The 23,372-nt window shown below is 45.0% G+C and overlaps 1 protein-coding gene and 1 long non-coding RNA gene across 10 annotated transcripts; one reads left to right on the forward strand and one right to left on the reverse strand.

The window, feature by feature from the left end:
- Nucleotides 1-6,787: 6,787 nt before the first annotated feature.
- Nucleotides 6,788-11,769, forward strand: LOC123153201 (uncharacterized). Of its 8 annotated transcripts, XR_006476403.1 has the most exons (8): nt 6,793-6,944; nt 7,047-7,421; nt 7,766-7,796; nt 7,906-8,022; nt 8,104-9,428; nt 9,542-9,795; nt 10,281-10,636; nt 10,721-11,769. XR_006476403.1 is itself a non-coding variant. In XM_044572429.1 (2 exons), exons 1-2 carry the CDS (start codon nt 6,910-6,912, stop codon nt 7,312-7,314), a joined length of 303 nt encoding a protein of 100 aa, XP_044428364.1. In that variant the 5' UTR covers nt 6,788-6,909; the 3' UTR covers nt 7,315-7,585. The 8 variants fall into 8 exon arrangements, 1 of the variants encoding a protein (XP_044428364.1); XR_006476400.1 differs by having other exon boundaries at nt 7,766-8,022; XR_006476402.1 differs by having other exon boundaries at nt 7,906-9,428.
- Nucleotides 7,907-10,973, reverse strand: LOC123153202 (uncharacterized). 2 transcript variants are annotated; one of them, XR_006476408.1, is made up of 5 exons: nt 10,699-10,973; nt 8,808-10,598; nt 8,613-8,683; nt 8,273-8,514; nt 7,907-8,157 (listed from the first exon to the last, which is right to left on the reverse strand). It is a non-coding gene; the product is annotated as an uncharacterized lncRNA (long non-coding RNA). The 2 variants fall into 2 exon arrangements; XR_006476407.1 differs by having other exon boundaries at nt 8,613-8,693.
- Nucleotides 11,770-23,372: the final 11,603 nt, after the last annotated feature.

Genomic DNA, 23,372 nt, shown 5'->3' on the forward strand with positions numbered 1-23,372 from the left:
TATGATTCGATGTTCATGGGTTTGAAACCCTCGGGGATTTGATAATCCATTACTTCATCTATGAAGCATAGTGGGTGTACGGCGCCTCTGTATTGGGCTATATCACGACGCAGCTCAAACGAGCTTTGTCTACTGTGTTCGGCCCGGCCGGATTTACTGTATCCGGAGTGATGATTACCGTCTCGTGCCGTGGGGCGCTCACGCGATCCGTAGATCGATCTTGTTTGCCTTGCCTTGTCCTCCAATATATCTCGCAGGTCTGGCGCATTTTCCCGTGCCTTGGTATTTTTTGAGCGGCGTCGGGGTGCGGCTTGAGTGGAGGGCCAAGAGGCCTCTTTGTCGCAGCCACGGGGTGGCCGGTCGGCCGCATCATGCGCTGGTGATGTAGGTTTAGGTGCTTCCTCCTCTAATTGGGGTAGCAACCTGCGCTTTGGGTAGCTCTTGGAGGGGCGTTCGAGTTCATACTCTTCGGTCGCAAGGACTTCAGTCCATCTGTCGGCTAGCAAATCTTGATCAGCTCTAAGTTGTTGCTGTTTTCTCTTGAGGCTGCTCGCCGTGGCCATAAGCCTGCATTTGAAACGCTCTTGTTCGACGGGATCCTCCAGCACGACAAATTCGTCGTCGTCGAGGCTTGCCTCATCTTTGGAGGGAGGCATATAATTATCGTCCTCGACCTCTCTGTCTGCCGCTCTCTCATGAGGGCTGGCTTCTCGATCCTCCTGTGCTGAATCTTGCTGGAGGTGGTTGTCTTCGGCACTGTCCGGGGTGTTATTATCTCCCGTGCCGGAATAACCGTTTTTTCTTTGGCGGGATTTAGAGCGGCGCCGCTGACGCCGGCGCTTAGGCTTCTTCTTGGAGGGGTCATCCTCCGCTGTTCCATCGCCATTGCCTTCTTTTGGGGTGTCCACCATGTATATATCATACGACGAGGTGGCTTTCCAGTGCCCTATAGGCGTTGGTTCTTGATCATCTCCTGCATCGGCGTCCATACCGTCGATGTCTTCGGAGTCGAAGTCGAGCACTCGGTTAAATCATCGACAGTGGCTACGAAGTGGGTGGTGGGTGGGCTTTGAATTTCTTCATCATCCGCATCCCAACCTTGCTGACCATAGTCCGGCCAGGGCTCTCCTGATAAAGAGAGAGACTTTAGTGAATTCAGAATATCGCCGAAGGGCGAGTGCTGAAAGATGTCCGCGGCGGTGAACTCCATGATCGGCGCCCAATCGGGTTCGATCGGTAGTGGCGCAGAGGGTTCGGAGTCTGGAGAGGAGTCCGGCTCCTTGGAGTCACGGGCTTCGTAGAGAATAGGGCTGGTGTTTGGCTCGATCGCCGTAGAGATTGCAGCCCCCGAGGCGGTGTCCAACCACCCATCCTCGATTGGCGCAGTTGGCTCCGAATTAAGGGTCGGAGCTGATGCAGGTGCGGCCTTCAAGGCACTGTTCGGCGGTAGAGCTAGATCATGCCCATCGTGACAGTGCGGCGCGCTCGGCTGCGGCTCGAATCCGTCGAAGGTCAAGTCTCAGCGGAGGTCGGTCGTGTAGCTCAAACTTCCAAATCTGACCCGATGGCCAGGGGCGTAGCTTTCGATCTGCTCCAGATGACCAAGCGAATTGGCCCGCAGTGCAAAGCCGCTGAATACGAAGATTTGTCCAGGGAGAAAGGTCTCACCCTGGATCGCATCACTGTTGATGATCGGAGAAGCCATCGGGCCTAAAAGTGACGACACAGAGGAACTCTCAATGAAAGCACCAATGTCGGTGTCAAAACCGGCGGATCTCGGGTAGGGGGTCCCGAACTATGCGTCTAGGCGGATGGTAACAGGAGACAAGGGACACGATGTTTTTACCCAGGTTCGGGCCCTCTCGATCGAGGTAAAACCCTACTCCTGCTTGATTAATATTGATGATATGGGTAGTACAAGAGTAGATCTACCACGAGATCAAGGAGGCTAAACCCTAGAAGCTAGCCTATGGTATGATTGTTGTTCGTCCTACGGACTAAAACCCTCCGGTTTATATAGACACCGGAGAGGGCTAGGGTTACACAGAGTCGGTTACAATGGTAGGAGATCTACATACCCGTATCGCCAAGCTTGCCTTCCACGCCAAGGAAAGTCCCTTCCGGACACGGGACGAAGTCTTCAATCTTGTATCTTCATAGTCCAGGAGTCCGGCCGAAGGTATAGTCCGGCTATCCGGACACCCTCTAATCCAGGACTCCCTCAAAGACCATAGTGAAGAACTTCATAAGTTCGAGGACCATGGTGTTACACGTCCAAGAGTACAAAGACTGTAGGTGTAATTATCTCATCATAATACCATGTGAGCCCCCACAAAGGCTAATGAGGTGCCCTCACTAAGCCTAAATCGTATAAAGTAAGCCTAGTAAAAGCGGTAATTGCCTTTGGCTCCTAGGTGCATATGCATCCATTGTCGAAATCCAAATTCTGAGAAGTTAAAAAATTCGAAACAAAAATCCCGCGTGTATATCCGGATATTTTATGTGCGTTCACAAGGTTTCAGTGAAAAACGACGTTTTTTGTGGCTTGTGTAAAAAAGATAAAGAAATGCCTCGTGAATAGTTAGAATGAAGCATCAGAAATTGTCTTTTTTACACAAGCCACAAAAAACGTCGTTTTTCACCGAAACCTTGTGAACGCACATAAAATGTCCGGATATACACGCAGGATTTTTGTTTCGAATTTTTCAACTTCTAGGAATTTAGATTTCGACAATGGGTGCATATGCACCTAGGAGCCAAAACGCCACTCTCTAGTAAAAGGCATTGCCACAGCCCGTAGCGTAACTCTCACCCCTGCCTACCCGCTATAAGTTTAACACTAAAGGGCGCACACCCCCCGCTCCACGATGGGCCAGCCAATTTTTTATTCTTTTTTTCTTTTATAAAAGTCTGGAAAAAGGGTGCTGTGTGGGATTTGAATCCGTGCCTTCGGGGGTTCAGTGCAAAACAGGCTAACCACCCCAGACACTACACCTGCTGTGATAACACACAGCTTCTTCCCTCTGTTATTCTTTCCTTTTCCCTTTCATTTTATTTTTTATTTTCTTATTTTCTTTTTTTGTTTTCTTTCTTATATTTATTTTTATTGTTTTTACTTTTTCTAATTTGATGCAAAAAGTTCATCGAATATTATGATTTTTTTCAGTTTCTATGAACTTTTTTCTAATTGGATGAACACTTTCCAAAATTAGTGAACTTTTTCTCAAAATTGATGAACTTTTTCCAAATTTGATGAACTTTTTTGTAATTGTATGAACATTTACTTAAATCAAAGAACTTTTTTTCCAATGCAATGAACTTTTTTCAAAATTGATAAACTTTTTTGGAAGTCGGTGAACTTTTTTTTCAAATTCAATTAACTTTTTTTAAGTTTGTGAACTTTTTTTTCAAAATCGGTGAACACTTTTTAATTTCACTAAACTTGTTTTGAATCCATGAATTTTTTAATTCATGGTTCTTTCTAAAATCCGTGAACTTTCAAAAACTTTTCACATTGTTTTTAAAAGAAATCACGTTTTTTCAAATAATTCAAAAATCTACGCGGCTATAGTGTTTTGTTCTTATGCTTTGTCGCGCTGCAATGTTTCACCGGTGCATTGTAGCCTGAGTGTTTATCCAACCACTTATTGGAGGTAAGGGATGCGTGTTTGATTCCACAACAACACCATATATTTTTCGCACTATTACATTGCACTTCTGCGTGTTCATGAGCCGGGTCCATAACAGGAGTCGCGTGGGTCCCAGAAAGTCCAACCGGCGCCTTCAGCGCCGGTTAGGAGCTCCCGCCTACAACGCCTCTAGTTAAGAAACATACGGACTGGGATTCCTAAAAAGAACATGGACGCATCAGCCAAGCATGGGATGAAAGAAAGCCATGGCGCACATATGGGCCACTTGTCCTCATCCTTCTGGCTAAACAGGGCTTCAAATTTTGTCCATGCTTTACGAGAGAAACTAGTTGGCGAGCGCTTCTTTGGGAGCCTCCCAACAATCAGTTGAGGTGGGCTGTGGGTGCTCCCTCCAGATTTTATTTTTATTTTTATTTTTCACACGTGTTTTTGGCTTTTTAAATGGTTGTTTTCCCGAGTTTTTTCAATCCTTTGGTTTTTCACCGGTTATCCTTAGCTTTTGGACAAAAAAAAATCTTTTTTTCGCGAAAACACATTTTTTTTCCGCGAGAGGCGCGGCTTTGCTTTCGCTAGAGGCATGGTCATGCCCCTCAAAAATGAAAAAATACACATTTTTTGCTTTTTCCCTTCCGCTAGAGGTACGGTTTTGCTTTCGCGAGAGGCAGAGCTGTGCCTCTCGTAAACGAAAAAAACATGTTTTCTATTTTTTTCCTTCTGTGAGAGGCACGGTTGTGCTTTCATAAGAGGCATGGCCATGCCTATCAAAAATGAAAAAAAACATGTTTTCCCCTTTCGTCAGAGGCATGTTTTTTGCTTCCGCGAGAACCACGGTTGTGCTTTCGCGCCGTGCCTCTCGAAAACAAAAAACACGTTTTCTGTTGTTTTTTCCTCCCTCGAGAGGCATGTTTTCCTTCCATGAGAGGCACTGTTGTGCTTTTGTGAGAAGCATGACCATGCCTCTTCAGAAAGGGAAAAACATGCTCCTGGTTATGTTTTTTCATTAGGTTTTCTGACCCTTTTTTATGAAAAAAAGTTCATCAAAACCTATCAACATGGGATGTAGTTTTGAAGATAGTGAAAACAGTTCGAGATTTGGATGCACAGTTTAAGAGATAAAAGTTTTTGAATAAATGGATGTACGAAAAAAGGGAAAACTCCTAGAGTACTCCTTAATTAGTGATTTCGATGCTTTGCTTGGGGCAAGTTATGCGTGGGTGGGATTCGAACCCTCGACCTCTTCATTATTCATATAAAACCAACCGGCCAATCACATCAAATATGTTTATTTGTATCTTCTTCACGGGAGGGGAGTTTTGGCTCTCGGGTCCAGATGAACCTGATATCTGTGCCGCCCATTGATGCTTTGGGATACGTGCCACTGGTCACTATCGCAGGTGATACGTCTATTTTGCATCATGTTTTCCTACTGTTATTTATTATATTTTTATTCATAATCATGCTTTTTGGAGTAATGTAATGCCTTTTCTCTCATAATTTGCAAGGTACACACAAAGAGGGAGAATTCCGGCAGTTGGGAATCTGGACCTGAAAAAGCTACGCTAGGCTACCTATTCTACACAAGGCTGAAACTTCACAGAGAATTTCTATGGAATATATGATGAATATTGGAGAAAATAAGTACCAGAGGAGGCCCACCAGGTGGGCACAACCCACCTGGGCGCGCCCTGGTGGGTTGTGCTCACCCAGGCCCACCTCCGGTGCCCATGTTCTGGTATATAAGTCATTTTGACCTAGGAAAAAATAGGGAGAGGACTTTCGGGACGGAGCACCGCCGTCTCGAGGCGGAACTTGGGCAGGATCACTTTTGCCCTCCGACGAAGCGATTCTGCTGGGGGAACATCCCTCTTGGAGGGGGAAATCATCGTCCTCATCATCACCAACAAGTCTCCCATCTTGGGGAGGGCAATGTCCATCAAGATCTTCAACAGCACCATCTCATCTCAAACCTTTATTCATCTCTTGTGTTCAATCTTGTTACCGAAACTATAGATTGGTGCTTGTGGGTGACTAGTAGTGTTGATTACATCTTGTAGTTGATTACTATATGGTTTATTTGGTGGAAAATTATATGTTCAGATCCAATATGCTATTTAATATCCCTCTTATCTTGAGCATGATAATCATTTGTGAGTAGTTACTTTTGTTCTTGAGGTCACGGGAGAAATCATGTTGCAAGTAATCATGTGAATTTGATATGTATTCGATATTTTGATAGTATGTATGTTGTGATTCCCTTAGTGGTGTCATGTGAATGTCGACTCCATGACACTTCACCATATTTGGGCCTAAGGGAATGCATTGTGGATTAGCAATTAGACGATGGGTTGCGAGAGTGACAGAAGCTTAAACCCCAGTTTATGCGCTATTTTGTAAGGGACCGATTGGATCCAAAAGTTTAATACTATGGTTAAAATTTATTCTTAATACTTATCTCATAGTTGCGGATGCTTGTGGGAGGGTTAATCATAAGTAGGAGGTTTGTTCAAGTGAGAGCAACACCTAAGCATCGGTCCACCCACATATCAAATCATCAAAGTACCAAACACGAATCAAACCAATATGGTGAAAGTGACTAGATGAAAATCCCGTGTACCCTCAAGAACCTTTTGCTTATCATAAGAGACCGTTTTGGCCCATCCTTTGCCGCAAAAGGATTGGGCTACCTCGCTGCACCTTTGCTACTATTATCATTACTTGCTCGTTACAAATTATCTTGTTATCAAACTACTCTGTTACTTACAATTTCAGCACTTGCAGACATTACTTTGCTGAAAACCACTTGTCATTTCCTTCTGCTCCTCGTTGTGTTCGACACTCTTACTTATTAAAAAGAGCTACAATTGATCCCCTATACTTGTAGGTCATCAGCAGGAACACTAAATTCTGAAAAGAGGTATACACTGAGCTGGCCGTTTGTATGTACAGACGGGAGGCATTACTGGATCAGACAAATATTTGCTGGTTGACGCCCCTGACGAACCTGTATTCTCGACGCGCTTGGTACATGTGTTTGTTATTCACGGCGACTGTCGTCTGGCATGGCCCACCTGTCAGTAGCAATGGTCGATGGGTTTGGAGGGAGCTGATTGGGTGTGGGGGATGGGGGTTCTATTGGGTAGCGATATTCTTCTAAATAAGTCACGATGAGCTCTGTGGCGCCGGCAGGGAGGTTAGCCGTTGAGGCATCACATGGTGTTGTCCCCGCCAGTTGGTAGATCGAAGAAAGGATTCACCAAAGATGGCGACGGACTTCCCCATGACTCCAGTGGACAGGTGAGAAATGTAGGTCTGCCCCTGGGAGAAATGCATAAATGTTCTATTGAGCTTCGGATCTATCGGCTGTACCCTTGATTTCTGGTCAAAATTTCGACGCAGGTTGCCTATTTTTGCTCATGAGGCCTGCGGCGCTGTCATTTTAGTGAAAATGGTACAGGGTGGGGATGGTATGCCCAAAGTTCATTCATTGGGCGGATCCAGATTGGGGGTGGTTGAAGCAGGGGTCAGTGCCGGAGCCGGGTTCAGTGGTACTGGGTACGGCGACCAAATAAGTGTTGATGGTGGAGGTGGGGCAGTGTCGGATTTCAATGAGAGTGAGGGAGATAACGCTGATGCGTTTGAGCAAGGAGGTACACGAGTAGAGTAGCACCACGCCATGGATTCACTGATTGCAGACCAAGCAAAGAGTGTAGGTGCAACTTCAGTTCATTCTACAGGAAAGATGGATCCACAAGCACCCGGTTGGACAAGAAGGTGTGGAGATTTATTTTATGAATCTTGTGCTTTGTTGTAGTATGCATCCTCTAATTATTATATTATTCTTGTGCAAGTTTGCTTACCTGAAAAAATGAGTAGATTAACTGGAAAAATTAGTATCCATCTTGTGATTATTATATTTATGAATCTTGTGCAAGTTACATAGGACAAAGCAAAAAAATTACGAGGCAAGTTCAGTTATGTCAGGGAGCTTTGGTAATGAATGCACAAAGGGAATGATCTATGAAAAAACTGATGTAGTATAGTAGTATGAAATGCAGAACATGATTCATGTAAAATTATTAGTTCGTGACGAGTTAATTTTTTTGTATTTTGAGCAGGGTGTGAGTTGGGAAACGTCCTGAACATCCGGTAGATCAAACTCTGCTCAAAAGTTTTTGTGTTCAGCATGAAACCGAATGCTGCAGAACTAACAAGTCATGCTAATATATCTAATCTGTCTGAATCCTCTTGGACCAAGACGGCCAGCTCCTGGTTTGACTGTAGATCTTGTTCCACGTTGGTGAGGTCACCTTCGAGACCATCTCCAACTTGACCATCCACGAAACCATCCCACTAGCAGCGCGACAGAGCACATGTCAGTAATTTAAGATATGCATAAACCTATAATTTATTAGCATGCGCTGGATGACTGTTGATACACTCTTGTGACTTGCAGACACACCAGCTACATTGCTTGCCCCTGGAATTGAGCATCCCCCACTGAATCCAACTGCATCAAAAATTGTCCGACAACTATTAGAATTACATCTCATGTTTTTAACATTTCTTCTGTACTAATTTGCTACCATTTACATTAATGCATTTGTTACTCACGAAACACTAACCTGCTTCAGCAAACATTTAACGCAAGAAGAAAGCAACACCGTCATCAGTGAGAGACACTTCCCCTTCACTGTCATCATGCGGCATGAGCGCCTTAAATTCCGACCTGGTCACAAGCTACAAACTCCCGCTCCCACGGAAGCTATTTGTTGAGCACCACCTCCATCCATATCTCCTACGGTGAACCGTGGTAGGGAACAATCTTCGGCAACTTTACCAGCATGATCCAGATCCATGTCCATCCCTGACAGACCAAAACAATACAAAGATTGACTTGGCCTATGCATGAGAAGAATATGTGAAATGGATTTTCTTTGATACAGATGGCGAGATTGAATTTACCCTCATTGTCTGCAATAGAATCAGATGAAGTACCAGGTTGTTCTTGAACATAGCCACCCTGTGAGCTGCTCCTGACACAACCTACACTTTATTGTTAGCATTGGATTGATTTAACAAATTAATCATTCCTACAGATATCCTACATTTATCTCTATTTATCTGTTACACAAATCAAGTCGCTAGCCAGACACTTACGTGCTTTTAAGCCCGCACATCTTGCCTCCATCTTCACCGCACTTTAGGTAATCTGCTTAAAAGATGTGAGTTCTTGCCGGAAGGGGTGTTTTGAAGCCCGGGCTCAGCTGCTCCCATAATCTGGCTCGTTTGTTTTGGTCTTGGGATGTGAACAAATCCAGCTGGCTTGTCAGATACGAGCAAGGAGAAACAGAAGAAACCAACAAATACGGTAGGAAACAGTACGCAAGACGGGGACGGCGGGGCGCGGCCTGACGGACGTCGCGGCGGCTGGGTATGGGCCGTGGACCAGGTCGTCGGCTTTCCAACCAGGACGTTTGCTTTTTTATTCTGGGCCAAGGATCAGATAATGGGTCCGTGTGGCCGGTAGCAATTTACGCCGCCTGTCGGTCGTGCGGCATGAAATGAAAAAAAAAAGGTAGATTTGTCCTCCACTATCTCCTGGTTCGTCCTAGAGGGTCCCCTCGCCGCCGCGGTACCCTGGAGCCTGGTCACCGGGAAAAAAGGGAGAGCGTAGCGGGAGGCCGGCCAACCGGGTTGCGGCGGCGACCGTGCTCCGACGACGGACTAACCAGTGATGGAGGGGGAGGGTATGGAGTTTCTAATTGACGCTGTTGACAGGTTGGTTCCCGGCCAGATCTGTGCAAAAATTGCTGTTCTACATAAGCGCCGGCGGCGTGGTTCGATCCTAGATATCTAATCCTTTTGCCGGCGACTCGCCGTTCGTATTGTAGGTTCCCCGTGCGTGAGGAATTTGCGGACAGCCTTACAACCCAGATCCAGTTCCACTACTTTTTCTGCTGGAGAAGGGGAGTGCGACTGAGGATGTGGGTGAGGTCGATGGCGTCACTGAGCTGACTCAAATGGAGGATGTAGGAGCAGCAGCGGCAACGCAACAAGGTGGCCATGCTTTACGAGCTGAATCTCCAACGAGGTCTGCTCAATCAACAGGCAGAGTGAATCCACAAGCCCCCGGTTGGACAAAAAGGTGAAAACTCCTCTCTGCTGTTTGCACCTTGCACTGCAAAATTACTGTTAAATGCGTACCATACATACATGTCTCAATGCAAAAAGTGATTCAGAAGTACGTCTGCTGTCAGGTCGAATGGTTTCTGGGGAAATGAATTAAAAAGTCAGGCCCAATATCGTGGTAGTGCACTTGCCTTCAGATGTAGATTAAAATGACCAAGACTGTTATTCTGTTTCCAAAAATTATTGAACTGAGACAGAAACTAAAAAGAAACATGAAAAATGAATATAGATATTAGCAAGCATCACAGGGGCCATCGTCTCTGGGGTGGGGTTGGGAAAACATCCCCGGTGTCCATTGTTTATTTGTATGCTATAGAACTAAGAACAAAATCCAAATCTAAAAATATGAAAACGAAAAAAGACAGAAAAATCATTTCGCTGGATTCTGAAAAAAAATGCAGAAATTAACTACATTCCCCCGTTTTGCTTCTTAATATGCAGGCTCCGGCTTGGAAGTGCACCACCTGACCGGGTGGCTTGCCCGTCGAGGATGAGCGCACTAGAAATTTCAATCCGCAAGTATGCAGAGCAACCTGATAAGAGCGTCGTTAAACCTGAGCTGGGACTTAGTTTTGATTCGTTGGGCAAGGCATATAGTTTGGCAGCGGGAACAATCTGGGCATCCCCGTTGCCGTGCTGGACTGCAAATCCATGCCCCGCTGGGTGCCATCCCGCTTGATGCTGCGCAGCAAGGATCTGCTCGTGGGTCATCCTCCTGCAGTACGCGCGCTGGAACTCAAAGAAACGTCACTGAAGGGCCTGCCAAAGGAGAAGAGAAAATCTCAATCATTAGCCAGGTACGAGCTGTGCCGAAAACAGATCCAGATTTATAATTTTCATGCTCAATGATTCTACTTACGTCATAGCGAATGCACTTGTAGAAACGATGACCAGCCTGGTTACTAGTCCTCGCGAAGGCGGTCACGACCTCGTCGCTGCAGAGAGGGCATGCCATCAAAGGGAGCAGCCAATCGGCTGGGACAGGAAGGGAAGATGAAGACGATGCGGACATGGCAGCGCGGACGAGATTGAACAATGGCGATGGCCAAGCAGGGGCGAGCTCGGGAGAGTAAATGGAGATGGGTGGTGTGCTGGCTAGAGTGAATGAGCTGGTTGGGCTGGTGAGCATTTATGGAGCTGGCGCTCCGACGCCGTTTGTGCTGTGAATCTTGCGTCATACGGCTCATGCAGGCTCAGATGTGGTGCCGAGCCGTCGCACCTCCAACGGGGCCGCGACGTGCCGTCTCCATAAATGCACCTCTGACACGCGAGCCAGAAAAGAGATATACGGCCTGAAAATACATGAAGACACACAGATCTTGGCGCAGACCATCGGTGTGGATTTCGGGAGCAGCTGAGCCCGAGCTCAGAATCGAATTTTCGGTTCTTGCCTCCATGCGCACCCCCAGCCTTCTCTACTAGTTTTTACATTGCCATTTGCTCACTCTTTGCTGTCATTCGCCAATCTTTCTTCTAGGCCGGGCGATGCCAGTTCTACGACTGGCAGGAGGGATACGAGATGTACCTGCTTCCTGACAAGGATGCAGAGGTCACCGACGAGAGCCATGCCCCCACTACAACAGCTCCACATGCTGCCGCCCCTGCGGAGATCTCTTTAGGAGCTCGAGTTATCCAAGATCTCATCAGGGTCAACATCATGCTCAGCGTTACCAACCTGATGGCTACGTTGCTGCTGCTAGCCATTGGCATGACTTCATTCGCTTGGATGTTCTTCTATTGCTGAATCCACCCATCTCATGTGTACTAGCTAGACTAAGAACAGGAAATTTGCATGTAATCACACTCTAATCTCCTTATAATCCTTAAGCAATGTGTGTTGATGTCAATCCATAATTAATCAAGTGCGGGGCCACTAATTTACCAATTAATGTGCCGCCACATGTAGCTTTATTTTATTCTGGAGCTCTCTTGACTTTTCTGTTTGGTTTTATCCACAACTAGCCCACCCACCACTCGTTCTACCTGTCCCACAATAATCTCGCCAGGACCAGCACAACCAATCCGCAATCCCCCTCTCCCACCCACCTTTTACATCCTCTGCTTCTCGCTACTGGGATCCCCTACCACCGTTGATCTTCTGAATGACGCTGCCGCCGATATGCCCGAAGGCGTGTTGTTGCTACTTGATCTTCAATCTGCTCAGCTATCCATCAGTTAATTAGTTGTGGACTGCACTTCACACACTCCCTCCATGCGTGACGATGTGAGTTCTTGCCTCCATTGTAGAAGAGGACTCCATTGTCACGAAGATGCGAGATGTGCGAGCTCCGAAGCTTGCAGAGGAAGGATATGGCGGGGGATGGGAGGAAACGATAGGTGGTGCGGCGGGGGAGAAATATCTGGAGGAGACGGTTGGCGTTAGAAGCATTGGTCCAGTTCCTTCCATGGGTTGGGACAGATCTATCGCCCCATGTCTCGTTGCCGTAGAGAGTTACAGGGGTGCGAACCCTTGTGTCAGAGGGGAGGGGTAGTTTATATAGAGTACGACAACCCCTCGCAGTCCTCAGTTACGCAAGGGTTCAATGGGAGAATAAAGGTGCGAACATTACTGATAACACTCGTGTTTAATAATCTTTAGGACAATGGAGTGAATGTCCGATGATACGTCTCCGTCATATCTATAATTTTTTAATGTTCCATGCCAATATTATACAACTTTCATATACTTTTGGCAACTTTTTATACTATTTTTTGGGACTAACATATTGATCCAGTGCTCAGTGCCAGTTCCAGTTTGTTGGATGTTTTTTGTTTCGCAGAAAATCCATATCAAACGGGATAAAAACTGACAAAGATTTTTTTGAAATATATGTGAATTTTGGAAAAGGAATCAACGCAAGGCGATGCTCGATGGGCCCACGAGGCAGGGGGCACGCCCAGGGGGTGGGCGCGCCACTGACCCTTGTGGCCACCCCGTAAGGCGGTTGGCGCCCTTCTTTCGCCGCAAGAAAGCCAATATCCGGATAGATATCGTGTTCAAATTTCAGCCCAATCGGAGTTACAGATCTCAGGGAATATAAGAAATGGTGAAAGGGCAGAATTGGGGAACATAGAAACAGAGAGAGACACAGAGACAGATCCAATCTCGAAGGGGCTCTCGCCCCTCCGCCGCCATGGAGGCCATGGACCAGAGGGGAAACCCTTCTCCCATCAAGTGAGAAGGTCAAGTAAGAAGAAGAAGAAGAAGAAGAAGAAGGGGGCCCCTCTCCCCCTCTCTTCCGGTGGCGCCGGAATGCCGCCGGGGCCATCATCGTGTGATGGTGATCTACACCAACACCTCCGTCATCTTCACCAACATCTTCATCACCTTTCCCCATCTATCTACAGTGGTTCACTCTCCCGCAACCCGTTGTACCCTCTACTTGAACATGGTGCTTACTTCATAGTATTATCCAATGATGTGTTGCCATCCTATGATGTCTGAGTAGATTTGTGTTGCCCTATCGGTAATTGGTGAATTGCTATGATCGGTTTAATTTGTTTGTGGTTGCGTTGCTGTCCTTTGGTGCCCATCATATGAGCGCGCGCGTGGATCACACCATAGGGTTATTTGTATGTTGATAGGACTATGTATTGGAGGGAAAGAGCGACAGAAACTTCAACCTAGCATAGAAATTGATGCATACGGGATTGAAGGGGGACCAATATATCTTAATGCTATGGTTGGGTTTAACCTTAATGAACGTTACTAGTTGCGTATGCTTGCTAATAGTTCCAATCGTAAGTCCATAGAATTCCAAGTCAGGGATGACATACTAGCAGTGGCCTCTCCCACATAAAACTTGCTATCGGTCTAGTAAAGTAGTCAATTGCTTAGGGACAATTTTGCAACTCCTACCACCACTTTTCCACACTCGCTATACTAACTTTATTGCTTATTTACCTAAAACAACCCCTAGTTTTTATTTACGTGCTCTTTATATTCTTGCAAACCTATCCCGTTACACCTACAAAGTACTTCTAGTTTTATACTTGTTCTAGATAAAGCGAATGTTAAGCGTGCGTAGAGTTGTATCGGTGGTCGATAGAACTTGAGGGAATATTTGTTCTACCTTTAGCTCCTCATTGGGTTCGACACTCTTACTTATGGAAAGAGGCTACAATTGATCCCCTATACTTGTGGGTTATTATGACCTTTTTCTGGCACCGTTGCTGGGGACTTATAGCATGGGGTGAATATTCTCGTGTGTGCTTGTTTGCTTTATCGCTAAGTAGTTTTTATTTTATGCTCTTGTTTTCTATATTTAGTTATGGGTAGGAAACGCAAAATACCAAAAAAATGTGGTACCTACTGAACCAATGGTTGAAGAACCACTCAAAATCTATCACACTACTGAAGCTTTTTACTTGGATCATCTTCGATCCCTATGTGCTCGTGCTGAAACCCCAACTGGCTTAGTTGAGGGAAAATCTTTAGATGAGCATGCTTGTTATGTGTGACACCGCATATTTGAAAAAGGGAAACTTTTACTAGATCAAATTCATCGTCTGTAGTGCTATGCTTGGAATTTATGTGAAATATATGATTGTACTTGTTGTTCTAAAGACCCTAAGAAACACCTTCCTTACCAATGTGGGTTTAGTGATAATGGAATCGTATCTTCGTACACTAAGGGTGTTTATAATTACTATGATGCTCAACAAATTGAAGAATTTGTTGCTTTTAGGGGTACTTGTGAAATTGCTTCTTTTATTGAAGAGTGTGATACTACTCTCTACAAATCTGAAAATTTGGACATACTTAAATATTGCTATGATAATTATGCTTCTAATCCTTATATTAAACCATATATTGAGGACTCCTCCTCTGTCCAAGAAGAGACTAATATTTTGCAGGAGTCTATGCAAGAAGAAATTGATGACATTGTAAGCCCATTGGATGAAAAAGATGAGGAGGAGAGCGAAGAACAAAAGGAGGAAGAGTGGATTGATCACCCATTCCCACCTTCTAATGAGAGTAACTCTTCAACTCATACATTGTTTAATTTTCCTTCGTGCTTACCGAAGGATGATTGCTATGATGATTGTTATGATCTCGTTGATTCTTTTGAAATATCCCTTTTTTGATGATGCTTGCTATGCTTGTGGCAAAGATGCCAATATGAATTATGCTTATGGAGATGAACTTGCTATAGTTCCTTATGTTAAACATGAAATTGTTGCTATTGTGCCCATGCATCATAGTCCTATTATATTTTTGAATTCTCCCGACTACACTATATCAGAGAAGTTTGCCGTTATTAAGGGTTATATTGATGGGTTGCGTTTTACTAATACACATGATGATTTTATAGATATAATATGCATGTGCTTTCTGCTCCTACTTGCAATTATTATGAGAGAGAAACTACATCTTCGCCTCTCCATGTTTCCAATATGATAAAATTGCAAGAAATTGTTTATACTATGCATTGGCCTTTACTATGTGTGCATGAATTGTTATTTTATGACATGCCGATGCATAGGAAGAGAGTTAGACTTAGTTGTTGCATGATATATGTTACTTTGTGCCCACTACTAAATCACAGATCATTGTTAATTAAAATTGGCTTTCATATACCTTGGGATCCGGGTGGATCCATTACTTGAGCACTATATGCCTAGCTTAATGGCTTTAAAGAAAGCGCTGCCAGGGAGACAACCCGGAAGTTTTAGAGAGTCACTTATTTCTATTGTGTGCTTTTATAAAGTTTAAAAATAAAAATAATGTGCCAAGGTTTGCCTTTAGGATGTTTAGATTGCTTATTGGTTTATGCGGTGCAAGACAAAAACTTTGGCTGTAGTGTGCAATTTTACATTTTTTATTGGAACGTCAAATGGATCTGAAACTTTTTGCACTGTCTTTATATAATTTTTTTTATTTTTCCTAATTTTGGCAGAATATTCGGAGTACCATAGGTATGGTGAATGTTCAGATTACTACAAACCGTCCTGTTTAAGACAGATTCTGTTTTTGATGCATAGTTTGCTTGTTTCGATGAAACTATCAATTTCTATAAGTGGATTAAGCCATGGAAAAGTTATATTAAAGTAGCTACAATGCAAAAACAAAATATGAATTGGTTTTCAACAGTACTTAGAGTAGTGATTTACTTTATTATACTAACGGATCTTGCCGAGTTTTCTGTTGAGTTTTGTGTGGATGAAGTGATTGAAGATCGAGGAGGTCTCGATATGAGGATAAGGAGGAGAGGCAAGAGCTCAAGCTTGGGGATGCCCAAGGCACCCCAACTAAATATTCAAGGAGACTCAAGTGTCTAAGCTTGGGGATGCCCCATAAGGCATCCCATCTTTCTTCAACAAGTATCAGTATGTTCTCGGATTCGTTTCGTTCATGCGATATGTGCAAATCTTGGAGCGTCTTTTGCATTTATTTTTCACTTTTCTTTGATGCACCATGATGGTATGAGATAGTCCATGGTTGATTTATAGATTACTCTTTGCACTTCACTTATATCTTTTGAGTATGGCTTTATAGAATGCTTCATTGGCTTCACTTATATCATTTGAAGTTTGGATTGCCTGTTTGTCTTCACATAGAAAACCGCCATTTGTAGAATGCTCTTTTGCTTCACTTATATTTGTTAGAGCATGGACATATCTTTTGTAGAAAGAATTAAACTCTCTTGCTTCACTTATATCTATTTAGAGAGATAGCAGGAATTGGTCATTCACATGGTTAGTCATAAACTCCTACATAAAACTTGTAGATCACTGAATATGATATGTTTGATTCCTTGCAATAGTTTTGCGATATAAAGATGGTGATATTAGAGTCATGCTAGTGAGTAGTTGTGGATTGTAGAAATACTTGTGTTGAAGTTTGTGATTCCCGTAGCATGCACGTATGGTGAACCGTTATGTGATGAAGTCGGAGCATGATTTATTTATTGATTGTCTTCCTTATGAGTGGCGGTTGGGGACGAGTGATGGTCTTTTCCTACCAATATATCCCCCTAGGAGCATGCGCCTAGTACTTTGTTTTGGTAGCTAATAGACTTTTGCAATAAGCATGTGAGTTCTTTATGACTAATGTTGAGTCCATGGATTATACACACTCTCACCCTTCCATCATTGCTAGCCTCTTCGGTACCGTGCATTACCCTTTCTCACTGTGACGCCCTCGATTTGACCGTACACTAATCATACACGCAAATGTGTACGATCAAGATCAAGGACTCAAGGGAAGATATCACAACACAACTCTAGACACAAATTTAAAATAATGCAAGCTTTATATTACAAGCCAGGGGCCTAGAGGGCTCGAATACGTAAGCTCGAATACACAAGAGTCAGCAGAAGCAATAATATCTAAGTATAGACATAAGTTAAACAAATTTGCCTTAAGAAGGCTAGCACAAAAGTAACAACGATCGAAAAGGCAAGGCCTCCAGCCTGGGACTCTCCTAAACTACTCCTGATCGTCGTCAGCGGCCTACACATAGTAGTAGGAACCTCCAGTGTAGTAGGAGTCATCGTCGACGGTGGCGTCTGGCTCCTGGGCTCCAACGTCTGGTCGCAACAACCGGATATAGAAAGGGGAAAAGGGGGGAGCAAAGCAACCATGAGTACTCATCCAAAGTACTCGCAAGCAAGGATCTACACTACATATGCATTGGTATCAATGAAAGGGTAGTGTATGTGGACTGAACTGCAGAATGCCAGAATAAGAGGGGAATAGCTAGTCCTATCGAAGACTATGCTTCTGGCAGCCTCCATCTTGAAGCAGTAGATGGTAAGTTAACCAAGTATCATCGCATAGCATAATCCTACCCGGCGATCCTCTCCTCGTCGCCCTGTTAGAGAGCGATCACCGGGTTGTATGTGGCACTTGAAAGGGTGTATTTTATGAAGTATTCGGTTCTAGTTGTCATAAGGTCAAGGTACAACTCCGGGTCATCCTTTTACCGAGGGAAACGACTATTTGAATAGATAAACTTCCCTGTAGGGGTGCACCACATTCCCCAACACACTCGATCCCCTTTGGCCGTACACACTTTCTCATGTCATGCCCAGCCTCAAAAGATCAACATGTTGCAGCCCCACCTTGGCACAACAGAGAGGTTAGCACGGCGGTCTAAATCCTATGGCGCAGGGGTCTGGGCCCATCGCCCATTGCACACCTGTACGTTGCGTGGGCGGCCGGAAGCAGACCTAGCCCCCTTAATACAAGAGCAGGCTTACGGTCCAATCCGGCGCGCGTCACTCAGTCGCTGACGTCACGAAGGCTTCAGCTGATACCACGACGTCGAGTGCCCATAACTGTTCCCGCGTAGTTGGTTAGTGCATATAGGCCAGTGGACAGACTCAGATCAAATACCAAGATCTCGTTAAGTGTGTTATTTGACGCCGACCAGGGCCAGACCCACCTCTTTCCTAGGTGGTCTCAACCTGCCCTGTCGCTCCGCCACAAAGTAACAGTCGGGGGCCGTCGGGGAATCAGGCCCACCACTACCTGGATGGAACCACCTGCCCCTTCAGCCCCCACATCGGAATCACTTGCGAGTACCCTATGAGCCGACTCGACTTTAGTCACCATATGTACCATATATTATGTATATAAGTATATACCCGTGATCACCTCCCAAGTGATCACGACCCGATAGTATAGCATGGCAGGCGAACAAGAATGTAGGGCCACTAATGGAATACTAGCATCCTATACTAAGCATTTAGGATTGCAGGTGAAGGTAACAACAGTAGTAGCAAGGACAGGCTATGCATTAGAATAGGATTAACGGACAGCAGTAACATGCTACACTACTCTAATGCAAGCAGTAGAGATAAGAATATGCGATATCTGGTGATCAAGGGGGGGGGGGCTTGCTTGGTTGCTCTAGCAAGAAGGAGCGTTGCGAGGCCAGCGCCGGGCGCGTGCGGACAGGGGACGACGCAGGAGCTCAGGCACGGGGCGGTTCGACGGCCTACGGTAGGAGGAAGAAGAAGGGGGTGAGGAGGGGCTCACTACACAGAGGCAGGGATAGGCAGCATACTCGTGGAGGTGTCGGGGAGGCACCGGTGCTGCGGGGGGGGGGGGGGGGGGCGACGACGAGGCAACAACAAGGTGGCGGGGCGCCGGCGAGGCGACAGGCTGCGGCGTCGGGGTGGTTCATTCCCTCGATCCAATCGGGGGGCAGAGGAGGGGAGAGGTGGATCGAGGGAGTGGGGCGGTCTGTAATATCACGGGGGGAGCTAGTGGGGAATAAGGGAGGCGGGGTGAGCCGGCCTGGGGGAGCCTAGTAGCCCTGTTGGGCCGCACGACTCAGGGAAGGGGGTATTCCTTCGTTCTTTTTATTTTTTCTTTATTTTCACTTTTCTTTTTATTTATTTTCTGTTTTGGCTAATTGTTTGGGCATCAAATGAATTTTGCAAAATATGAGAGCTGGCCCACAAATCACAGCACAATATAACCTACCACCAAAAACTAGTTTGGGGTAAATATCATTTCATATTTATTTTGTATTAATAAAAAGGTTATTAAACAGTGTTTTCAGCCACTGTTTGAGGTTGTTTAAGTCACTTATCAAATTTGAATAATGTTGTTTACAATTTTATCACAACATCTGATTTATCTACTATTTATTGAACATTTTAGTTTTAATATTTGAAAACTTTTATTGTTTTCTTGATTTTGAATTTTAAATTTGAATCAGTTTCGAACTAATGAGAGATTAGCAACAATATCCGAGGTGGCGTGGTATCGTTAACGTGGGATTACTGTAGCTTAATTATCCGGGCGTCACACTCACCTCGAGAGTTGGCGCAAACTTCGCCGGTGCATCCAAACCCCGTGATACAATATGCTCTATCACACATAAGCCTCCTTATATCTTCCTCAAAACAGCCACCGTACCTACATATTATGGCATTTCCATAGCCATCCTGAGATCTATTGCCATGCAACTTCCATCATCATCATATACATGACTTGAGCATTCATTGTCATATTGCTTTGCATGATCGTAACATAGCTAACATGATATTTTCATGGCTTGTCCGTTTTTTGATATATTTGCTATGCTAGATCATCGCACATCCTCGTACACTGCCAGAGGCATTCATATAGAGTCATATCTTTGTTCTAGTATCGAGTTGTAATACTGAGTTGTAAGTAAATAAAAGTGTGATGATCATCATTATTAGAACATTGTCCCATGTGAGGTTATCAAAATAAAAGAGGGCAAAGAAGCCCAAATAAAAAAAGAGGCCAAAGAAGCCCACCAAAAAAAATGATGAGAGAAAAAGAGAGAAGGGGCAATGTTACTATCCTTTTACCACACTTATGCTTCAGAGTAGCACCATGTTCTTCATATAGAGAGTCTCTTGAGTTATCACTTTCATATACTAGTGGGAATTTTTCATTACAGAACTTGGCTTGTATATTTCGATGATGGGCTTCCTCAAATGCCTGAGGTCTTCATGAGAAAGCAAGTTGGATGCACACCCACTTAGTTTCAGTTTGAGCTTTCATACACTTATAGCTCTAGTGCATCTGTTGCATGGCAATCCCTACTCCTCGCATTAACATGATTGCTTTATTAGTATGCTTGAAGTATTATTATCTTAATGTCAAATGATAGACTATTGCTTTGAATCACTCGTGTCTTAATATTCATGCCATGATTAGATTACATGATCAAGATTATGCTAGGTAGCATTCCACATCAGAAATTATCTTTTTTTATCATTTACCTACTCGAGGACGAGCATGAATTAAGCTTGGGATGCTGATACGTCTCCGTCGTATCTATAATTTTTTATTGTTCCATGCCAATATTATACAACTTTCATATACTTTTGGCAACTTTTTATACTTTTTTGGGACTAACATATTGATCCAGTGCCCAGTGCCAATTCCTGTTTGTTGGATGTTTTCTATTTCATAGAAAATCCATATCAAACGGAGTCCAAACATGATAAAAACTGACGGAGATTTTTTTGGAATATATGTGAATTTTGGAAAGTGGAATCAACGTGAGACGATGGTCGAGGGGCCCATGAGGCAGGGGGCGCGCCCCAGGGGGGTGGGCGTGCCCCTGACCCTCATGGCCACCCCGTAAGGCGGTTGGTGCCCTTCTTTCGCCGCAAGAAAGCCAATATCTGGATAGAAATCATTTTCAAATTTGAGCCCAATCAGAGTTATGGATCTCCGGGAATATAAAAAACGGTGCAAGGGCAGAATCGGGGAACGCAGAAACAGAGAGAGACAGAGAGACATATCGAATCTCGGAGGGGCTCTCGCCCCTCCGCCGCCATGGAGGCCATGGACCAGAGGAGAAACCCTTCTCCAATCTAGGGAGAAGGTCAAGTAAGAAGAAGAAGAAGGGGGCCCCTCCCCCCCTCTCTTTCGGTGGCCCCGGGACGCTGCTGGGGCCATCATCGTGTGACGGCGATCTACACCAACATCTCCGTCATCTTAACCAACATCTTCATCACCTTTACCCATCTATCTACAGCGGTCCACTCTCCCGCAACCCATTGTACCCTCTACTTGAACATGGTGCTTTATACTTCATATTATTATCCAATGATGTGTTGCCATCCTATGATGTCTGAGTAGATTTTTGTTGTCCTATCGATAATTGGTGAATTTCTATGATTGGTTTAATTTGCTTGTGGTTGTGTTGCTGTCCTTTGGTGCCCATCATATGAGCGCGCGTGTGGATAACACCATGGGGTTAGTTGTATGTTGATAGGACTATCTATTGGGGGGGCAAGAGTGACAGAAACTTCAACCTAGCATAGAAATTGATGCATACGGGATTGAAGGGGGACCAATATATCTTAATGCTATGGTTGGGTTTTACCTTAATGAATGTTAGTAGTTGCGGATGCTTGCTAATAGTTCCAATCATAAGTGCATAGAATTCCATGTCAGGGATGACATGCTAGCAGTGGCCTCTCCTACATAAAACTTGCTATCGGTGTAGTAAAGTAATCAATTGCTTAGGGACAATTTCGCAACTCCTACCACCACTTTTCCACACTCGCTATACTAACTTTATTGCTTATTTACCTAAAACATCCCCTAGTTTTTATTTACGTGCTCTTTATATTCTTGCAAACCTATCCCGTTACACCTACAAAGTACTTCTTGTTTTATACTTGTTCTAGGTAAAGCGAACATTAAGTGTGCATAGAGTTGTATCAGTGGTCGATAGAACTTGAGGGAATATTTGTTCTACCTTTAGCTCCTCTTTGGGTTCGACACTCTTACTTATCGAAAGAGGCTACAATTGATCCCCTATACTTGTGGGTTATCATCCGACCGTTGCAATCCTGGGGTGACTCTAGGTCTTCTGTCCTTCGAGTGAAAATCTTGTATTTCGAGTGAATAACGATGGTCGAGTGGAAGTGGGATATCTGAGTGAATATTATGTCGAGTGAGTTGCACTTTCAACAATTTCAATCGGTATCTTCTTTCTATATTTGTAGGTCTTGGCCTCTTGTGCAGTATCCTTGGGTAGGGTATGTAGGTCAGGCCTAGAACCCTACCCTAGGTACATGTCATCGTCATTAGCCCCCGAATGGATCGAGGAACGAGTGAAGAAGGATTGAAGTTGATTTCGACCCGACTCAATGTCTCAAAGACACTTTTAGGGAGGTTTGAAAGCATGTGAACTGTTTAATCCTCCGTTAGTCGCCTTCATCGATTCTGGCTTCTTGAGTATCTGAGTGAATGAAACAACATCGAGAAAACTGGATTTGGATATCTCTAACGCGATTGACTGATTCGATGGACCCGGATTCTACGGGATTTCAAATTTTGGAGAAGCGCGTGGGCCGGCCGCAGCATGGTAAGCGGGGCAAGTGGGGGTGGACTCCTCGATCTTTGCTCCGCCTTTTTCACCACGTATAAGGCTGGCGCCGGTCGTGGGATGCGGTGAGATTGCGCTGGCCCACCGGTCAGCCACTCGGACGAGTAGATATAAAAGGCGCTGTGGCCGAGGTGTGCAACAATGTCCACCACTTTTCCCCTTTCTTCCTCGCCTCTTTGCTTCTCCCACCTCAGCATAGCGCCGCCACGCACATTCCCGGTGATGCCGTGGAGATGGCAAAGGACAAAATGAAGGCACTCGAGCGCGCCAAGAAGGTGGCGAAGGGCAAGAAGGGGTCAACCTCGCGTCCCACTCTGCTGCCGGGGTGGATCCAAGGAGATTGGATCCCCTCGTCGGTCACGGAGGAAGATCTCAAGGGACTCGCCGCCAATGGTCTGCTGGCTCCTGGAGACTACTGGAGGGGGAGTTCGAGCCTACTCCATGCCCCGGAGAGCGGGTTCTTTTCCTCACTCATGTAGAGAGAGGTTTTTCTTTGCCTCCCCATCCATTTTTTCGTGGTTTCTTGAACTTCTTTGGCGCACAAATCCACCAACTCCCTCTGAATGCCATATCATACCTTGGTACTTTTGTCTCAATGTCTGAGAATTTCCTGGGCTGCCGTCCCCACTAGGGGTTGTTCAAACACATCTTCACCTGCCGCTCCCACTCGGTGACAAAAGCAAATTCGAGTGAT

Source organism: Triticum aestivum, chromosome 7A (genome assembly GCF_018294505.1).
Source record: "Triticum aestivum cultivar Chinese Spring chromosome 7A, IWGSC CS RefSeq v2.1, whole genome shotgun sequence".
In the NCBI taxonomy this organism is placed as follows: domain Eukaryota; kingdom Viridiplantae; phylum Streptophyta; class Magnoliopsida; order Poales; family Poaceae; genus Triticum; species Triticum aestivum.